The sequence below is a fragment of the Neophocaena asiaeorientalis genome, unplaced genomic scaffold (assembly GCF_003031525.2).
Source record: "Neophocaena asiaeorientalis asiaeorientalis breed wild unplaced genomic scaffold, Neophocaena_asiaeorientalis_V1.1 scaffold282, whole genome shotgun sequence".
NCBI lineage: Eukaryota > Metazoa > Chordata > Mammalia > Artiodactyla > Phocoenidae > Neophocaena > Neophocaena asiaeorientalis.
Window position 1 is genome coordinate 179,120 of NW_020172595.1, and position 7,112 is coordinate 186,231.

Sequence of the window (7,112 nt, forward strand, 5' to 3'; positions counted from 1 at the left end):
GGGCCTTCCCGCAAAGTTTATTCTCCTCCCTTCAGCCTTGGCATGACAATCCTAACACGAAAGGCAAATGTTTATTGAGTCCCTGCTGAATGCCAGGCACTGTTCCAAGCATTTATTTCCTTCATTCACTGATTAGCAGTATAATAAGAAGAACTCAGACTTTGGAGCCAAGCAGGCCTGTGTTCAAATTCTGACTGCCAGCTGTGTGGCCTTCAACAGGCCACTTCTTTTCCTTGAACCTCAGTTTCCACACCTGCATGACGGTTATGACTAAAATCTGCTGGGGTTCAATAAATGTTCACATCTTCCTCCCTTCATTCCAGCCCTATGGCAAGAAGTGGAAAATATGGGAGGGTTTGGCTGCAAAAAGACTATGGAAAAATCTGGTCTCCTGTGCCCAATACTCAGCCCCCGAGGAAGGGATGGAGGTGGGTCACTGACCCTTACCCCACCTCCAGGACCATGAGTCACCCTGGCCAGACAAGGATGGGGCGCACAGCCAGTTGGGGCCTGGGGCTCTCAGGCTCCGTAATTCTCTTCCCCAGACCTTCATTGTGGAGACTGGATACAGGCTTCTCCAACCCCCATCAGTCAGTACCCACACCCACCTAGACAAGTCTCTTTTGTGCTCTGCTCTGCCCTTTGTCCGCTCAGCTCTGCCCCTGGCTTCTCCCCCTGCCCGACCCAGCCGCCCCGGTCTAGTGCTGTGAGTGCAGAGCTGGGGAAGCAGGTGGAGGGGCGGGCCCAGGCTGTTGGTGAGTGAGGGTGAGTTTATGCCTGGGCAATGGGAGCCCGTGAGCTTGGCTGGCTGTCCCGCCCAGCTCTGACTATTTGGGGGCATCTCCCTGACAACCCAGACACCCTCTGGGAGCCTTTCTCAGCTCTGGCCACACTCCTGCTCTGGGGGACTGGGGGTCAGAGGGAAACTGAGGCCCTTCCTGCAATCCCAGCCGCAACTCTCTCATGAGGTGCTCTTTTATGCATTTTCTGCACGCTGATCTCAGAGTGGGGGAGTGGGGGCAGGAAGGAGTTTGGGCAGCGGCCTCCAGAGGAGGAAACTGGGCTCCTTCGCACAAGGCAGGGCTGGAGCAGCCTGCCTGTCTCCCCAGGTGGCTGACCCTCCCTCCCCCCAGAAGCTGCCGGGGCTGAGGTAAAGGCAGCTCTTAACTAGGTTTTCTCCCTCCGCCCCCGCTCTCCCTACAGCTCCCCTGAAGAAGGAGCGGCAGCGCCCACCCCGCCTGGGGGAGCTGACAGTGACAGATGAGACCTCGGATTCTCTGCGCCTCTTGTGGACGGTGGCCCAGGGCCCCTTTGACTCCTTTGTGGTCCAGTACAGGGACACAGATGGGCAGCCCTCGGTGGTGCCTGTGGCCGCAGACCAGAGGGAGGTCACCATAGAGGGCCTGGAGCCTGGCAGGAAATACAAGTTTCTGCTCTATGGGCTCCTCAGAGGACAGCACCTGGGCCCCGTCTCTGTCCTGGGAATGACAGGTGAGCAGGAGACTGTCCTGCTTGGTCCTAGCCAGCCGGCCTGAGTGGGTGTCCTCACACCTCTGTGCTGAAGGCCTGGCATGAGTGGGCGAGGTAGAGCGGTAAGGGGGCCCTGCACAGGGCTCAGGGGAGGAAGAGCCTCGGAACCAGCGTGATCGAGGGGTCAGTCCGAAGCAGGAGCCAGGACAGGTGGCAAGGCAAAGCCCTGGCAGTGGTCCCTAATCTGCGACCCCCGCCCAGCCCCAGTGCTGCCAGCTGCTCCCAATTACTCTACTGGGGCGGCTCTTACCCCCTGGCACGCTGGCCTTGCCCAGATGAGGGCAAACCCCCTCCCGTGGATGAGTCAGGAGCATTTTCGCAAATGGAAAATTACTGGAAAACAAAGCAGGCCAGGGTCATAGAAACCAACAGGAGTGGCCGCACTGATGGAGTTCCCCTTCCAGATTTCCTAACACCCACCTCAAATCAGCCTGGTGGTGGCGGGGCCGACTTGGCTGGCAGGATGCGCCCTTCGAGTTCACCAGCCGGTTCCATCCTCAGCTCTTCTCGGCAGGGAGGACCACGTGCCCTGAGCTCAGGGAGGGACTGAGTTAGTCCTGCCTCAAGCCATGGCACCAGGCGCCCTGGCAGGTTGGGGAGGGAACAGAGCCCGTGCAGACATCTAGAGTGGGGCACGCTGAGACATCAGGGTGAAGAAGGAGAAAGCAAGCACCGGATTCAGACAGCAAAGGAGCCCCACGGAGAGGTCATGGGGCCACGGGCTGGCACTCAAGAGAGGCCGAGGGGTGGCAGGAGTCAGTGCCCAAGCAGGGTTGCGGCAGATTCAAGAGAAGGAAGATGCTAGGAGAGCCTCAGTCCCTGTCTTCTCTCCACGCTGCCGTGGCCGGGACCGTGAGGTCCCCTGCCTCGGCCAGCCCCGGTCACCTCTCTGGAGGGTGAGATGGAGTGGGAGTGGGAGGGCCCCGCCCCACCCCCAGCCCCGCTCAGCTTCTCTCTGGGCTTCTCCCACGCAGCCCCAGAAGAGGACATGCCAGCACCCTCGCACCTGGCCACGGAGGCCCCCGAGCCCTCTGAAGGGCCCCGCCTAGGGGCACTGGCAGTGAAGGACGTGTCCCCGGACTCCCTGCGCCTCTCATGGAGCGTGGCCCAGGGCCCCTTTGACTCCTTCGTGGTCCAGTATCAGAGCACAGGTGGGGAGCCCCAGGCCTTGCTCGTGGGTGGCGACCAGAACAAGGTCCTCGTGTCAGGCCTGGAGCCCAGCACCTCCTACAAGCTCTTCCTCTACGGCTTGCGTGAAGGGAAACGCCTGGGGCCCATCTCAGCCGAGGGCACCACAGGTACCGTCAGGGTAGGGCCTGGCCTTGCCTGCCTCTGGTCTGGGACTGAAGAGGCGAAAGGGGGCACCCAGAAGCGGTGACCATGGGGAAGGAACACCGCGAGGGCGCTACGGAGGGAGGAAGGGGTGCGTGCACAGCCTTCGGCTCTACACATGCATGTTGTCATTATGTCCGACCCGTGGGTGCCAGCCCCTCGTTAGCTCCATTTTGCAGATGAGGAAATGAGGGCCAGGGTGGGGTGGTGGAAGGGATCTAGCACCAGGTCGCCTAGCTGGTGTGCTTCAGTCTCCAAAGCCTTCTTTCCCACCCACTCTGCAGGGCCAGCTCCTGCTGGGCAGACCCCCGGAGAGCCAGGGCCCCGCCTGTCCCACCTGTCGGTGACTGACGTCACCACCAATTCGCTGCGGCTCAGCTGGGATGCCCCACCCAAGGCCTTTGACTCCTTCCTGCTCCGCTTTGGGGTCCCGTCACTGAGCACCCTGGAGCTGCATCCACGTTCCCCGCTGCAGCGGGAGCTGACGGTGCCAGGGACACGGCGCTCGGCCGTGCTCTGGGACCTGAGTCCAGGGACCCTGTACACCCTTACGTTGTATGGGCTGCGCGGGCCTCACAAGGCCGACGGCATCCAGGGCACAGCCCGGACCCTCAGCCCAGGTAAGGCCCCATGCTGGGCACATACACATGCTGCCCCAAAGTAGGGGGTCTCTGTACTCCCTAGTGCCTCAGCCAGAGGGGAAGTTGGTGAGTGGTGACGAGCTTGGAGTCTGCGGAGCGGCTTCCATCTCTAGGCCTAGAGGAAAGGCGGGGTGGTGAGCACATCCGGAGGCCGTGGGGCCCAGGGAGAAGAAGGAGGGTGGGAAGCCCGGGGCAGGAGCCTCCCTGCCCTCTGTCCTCACCGTGATTCCTTGGCACATCTGTCCCGTCAGCTCTGGAGCGCCCCCGTGACCTCCAGTTCAGCGAGATCAGGGAGACGTCAGCCAAGGTCAGCTGGATGCCCCCGCCGTCCAGAGTGGACAGCTTCAAAGTTTCCTACCAGCTGGCAGATGGAGGTGATACCCTCTTGCCCGTGTGTCACTTGCCCCATTCCTCCTGCGCCCTGCGCTCTGCCCACCCTGCAGCTCCTCCTTGCTTCCCTGGCCGCCTCCCCAGCCCAGTGTGTTTTCAGGGGAGCCACAGAGTGTTCAGGTGGATGGCCGAGCCCGGACCCAGAAACTCGAGGGGCTCGTCCCAGGTGCTCACTACAACGTGACCGTGGTCTCCGTCCGTGGCTTTGAGGAGAGTGAGCCTCTCACAGGCTTCCTTACCACAGGTGAGACAGTCCGGGACCCGGGCAGGAAGTAGCGGGAGAAAATGCGGGCACGGGTGGGAGTTGAGAGTGAACGGGGAAAGGGAAAGGGGGTGTTGGAGGTGCCAATGGCAGACGAGAGGTCCAGCAGAGTTTGGGAAGGCGAGGAGTGGGGAGAGCAGCGGGGAACAGCTCTGGGCCCCCTCCCTTCTCCCAGTTCCTGATGGCCCCACCCAGCTGCGTGCACTGAACTTGACGGAAGGATCCGCCCTGCTGCTTTGGCAGCCCCCCCAGGCCCCGGTGGATGCCTATGACATCAAGGTCACAGCCCCAGGAGGTGAGCAGGGCTGAGGCCTCTGGAGGGGACTGGTCAGGGTGGGAGAGCAGAGGGCAGGCTGGGCTCCGGCAGGGCAGCCGCTGATGCCGCACCCGCTCTCCCAGCCCCCTCGCTACAGGACTCAGCCCCTGGCAGTGCCGTGGACTACCCCCTGCAAGGCCTTGTACTCCACACCAACTACACGGCGACCCTGCATGGCCTTCGGGGCCCCAACCTCACCTCCCCAGCCAGCATCACCTTCACCACAGGTGCGGTCTGTGAGGTGCCTTGGAGGGCGGGGAAGAAGCGAGAGCGCCAGGATGGGCCTCATCTCCATCTTCTCTTCCTCCCCCTCCCAGGGTTGGAGGCCCCCCAGGACTTGGAGGCCAAGGAGGTGACCCCCCGCACAGCCCTGCTCACTTGGACCGCGCCCCAAGTCCCCCCAACTGGCTACCTGCTCAGCTTCAACACCCCTGGTGGACAGACCCAGGTGCCCTCACCCCTGCCACTCTGGCCAGCTCCCTCCCTGGGCTCCAGTCCGGAAAGTGCTGCCTCTGCCTCCCGGGTGGGGCCCACCTCTCTCTCCCCTGACCTGCCCCTTGTCTGTTCCACAGGAGATCCTGCTCCCAGGAGGGGTCACCTCTCACCAGCTTCACGGCCTCTTTCCCTCCACCCTCTATAGCGCGTGGCTCCGGGCCATGTGGGACCACAGCTTCACTCCCCCCGTGTCCACTTCCTTCACCACTGGTACTCAGGCGCTGGGACCTGAGGTTGGGGGCTGAGTGTGTAGTGGGCGTCTAGAATCTGGAAGAAGGACTGGACCCTCACTCTCCTCTCCCCAGGTGGACTTCGGATCCCCTTCCCCCGGGACTGTGGGGAGGAGATGCAGAACGGGGTCAGCACCTCAAGGACCACCACCATCTTCCTCAATGGCAACCGCGAGCGGCCCCTGAACGTCTTTTGTGACATGGAGACCGATGGGGGTGGCTGGCTGGTGGGTGGCAGTCAGAAGCCCAGGGGTCTGCACGGGGCAGGGTTGCTGTGCCCGGGGCCATAGGCTGATGGTGTCCCCACCTGCTTCCAGGTGTTCCAGCGCCGCATGGATGGAAAAACTGACTTCTGGAGAGACTGGGAGGACTATGCCTGTGGCTTTGGGAACATCTCCGAGGAGTTCTGGCTGGGTTAGTGCCTCATAGGGATTGTGGGACCAGGGAAGGGATGGGGGCCCTGTGGACACAAGGACCCCGATGAGCACACATTCCCCACCCCCAGGCAACGAGGCCCTGCACAGCCTGACCAAAGCCGGCGACTACTCCTTGCGTGTGGACCTGCGGGATGGGGACGAGGCCGTATTTGCCCAGTACGACTCCTTCCAAGTAGATTCGGCCAATGAGTACTACCGCCTCCACCTGGAAGGCTACCACGGCACTGCAGGTGAGGGGTGGGCCTGGGGGTGGGGGGCAGGGCCGGGGTGGGAATGGGGAGGAGAGGCCCTCACCGCGCCTTCCACGCCCTGCCCAGGGGACTCCATGAGCTACCACAGCGGCAGTGTCTTCTCTGCCCGTGACCGAGACCCCAACAACTTGCTCATCTCCTGCGCCGTCTCTTACCGAGGGGCCTGGTGGTATAAGAACTGCCACTATGCCAACCTCAACGGGCTCTACGGGAGCACAGTGGACCACCAGGTGAGAGGTCCAGGAGGCAGCACGGAGCGGGGGCTCAGCCTGCCTGGGTGTTTGTGACGCACGGTGTGACAAGACAAGTTACTGAGCCGCTCAGCGCCCCAGGGCCCTTGTCTGTGAAATGGAACAGTAATGCCAGTCTCTGCAAGTTTTCTCGAGGAAATGATTTATTGGATGTAAAGGGACAGCTCAGGATTCAGCCTCAGTCCTTTGTAATGGAGGGTTTAAGAAGGATAAAGGGAGGGAGGATCCTTGATTTGTGGGAACCATCTCACCAGAGGGGAGCAGAGGTGGGAGCAGATGGGATGTCAGGCTTTGACTCTCTCTCTCGACAACCCCTTCCCAGGGAGTGAGCTGGTACTACTGGAAGGGCTTTGACTTCTCCGTGCCCTTCACGGAAATGAAGCTGAGACCAAGAAGCTACCGGCCCCCAGGCAGGGGAGGCTGAGCCGCTGCTCACCCCTCCAGCGCCCTACTATGACTGCCGAGCACTGAGGGGTTGCGCTCAGAGAAGAGCCGAGGGCCACCTTCACCATCCAGCCACCGGAGGAAGCCTTCTCCACCCGCGATCTCACAGCACCATGTTTACAGGGGGGAGGGAAGGGGTTTGTAGGGGAGCAATAAAAGGAGAAACCGAGGCCAGTGAGTCCGGGCTCCGTCACTGGTCATTGGTGCTCACGCACGCCCCGGCCTCCGCCGCCCCGGGGCTGCAGCCGCACCTGGAAAGGCTGAATCTTGAGGTTGATGCCGCAGTAGGGATGGGGCTGCAGCGAGGGCAGGGCGCCCGCGGGCGACAGCAGCGTGAAGGCCTGCAGCAGTTGCCCCAGCACCACGAAGAGCTCGAGGCGCGCCAGCGGCTCGCCCAGGCACACGCGCGCCCCGCAGCCAAAGGCCAGCGCGCTGGGGTTCGCGCCCGCTTCCAGGAAGCGGTCTGCGGGCGGAAGGACGGACCTGCAGTTCAGCGGCCGCCTGCACTCGGCCTCCGCCGCCCCCGCGCCGCG

At 62.5% G+C, this 7,112-nt stretch overlaps 2 protein-coding genes across 3 annotated transcripts in view; one reads left to right on the forward strand and one right to left on the reverse strand.

The window, feature by feature from the left end:
- The window catches only part of TNXB (tenascin XB), a 56,059-nt gene extending 49,314 nt beyond the window's left edge, over window positions 1-6,745 (forward strand). For both annotated transcript variants that reach the window (XM_024738634.1, XM_024738635.1), the window contains 14 exons: window positions 1,204-1,491; window positions 2,505-2,828; window positions 3,147-3,482; window positions 3,755-3,877; window positions 3,994-4,137; window positions 4,331-4,450; window positions 4,555-4,698; window positions 4,789-4,919; window positions 5,044-5,176; window positions 5,272-5,423; window positions 5,514-5,610; window positions 5,702-5,863; window positions 5,951-6,114; window positions 6,458-6,745. In XM_024738634.1, coding sequence (XP_024594402.1) covers window positions 1,204-1,491; window positions 2,505-2,828; window positions 3,147-3,482; window positions 3,755-3,877; window positions 3,994-4,137; window positions 4,331-4,450; window positions 4,555-4,698; window positions 4,789-4,919; window positions 5,044-5,176; window positions 5,272-5,423; window positions 5,514-5,610; window positions 5,702-5,863; window positions 5,951-6,114; window positions 6,458-6,559 — 2,420 coding nt within the window. In that variant the 3' untranslated portion in view covers window positions 6,560-6,745. The remainder of the gene's footprint in view (window positions 1-1,203; window positions 1,492-2,504; window positions 2,829-3,146; window positions 3,483-3,754; window positions 3,878-3,993; window positions 4,138-4,330; window positions 4,451-4,554; window positions 4,699-4,788; window positions 4,920-5,043; window positions 5,177-5,271; window positions 5,424-5,513; window positions 5,611-5,701; window positions 5,864-5,950; window positions 6,115-6,457) is intronic.
- Window positions 6,746-6,776: 31 nt separating this feature from the next.
- The window catches only part of CYP21A2 (cytochrome P450 family 21 subfamily A member 2), a 2,130-nt gene continuing 1,794 nt past the window's right edge, over window positions 6,777-7,112 (reverse strand). Inside the window, exon 8 of the mRNA XM_024738547.1 lies at window positions 6,777-7,042. Within this exon, the coding sequence (XP_024594315.1) occupies window positions 6,777-7,042 (266 nt within the window). The remainder of the gene's footprint in view (window positions 7,043-7,112) is intronic.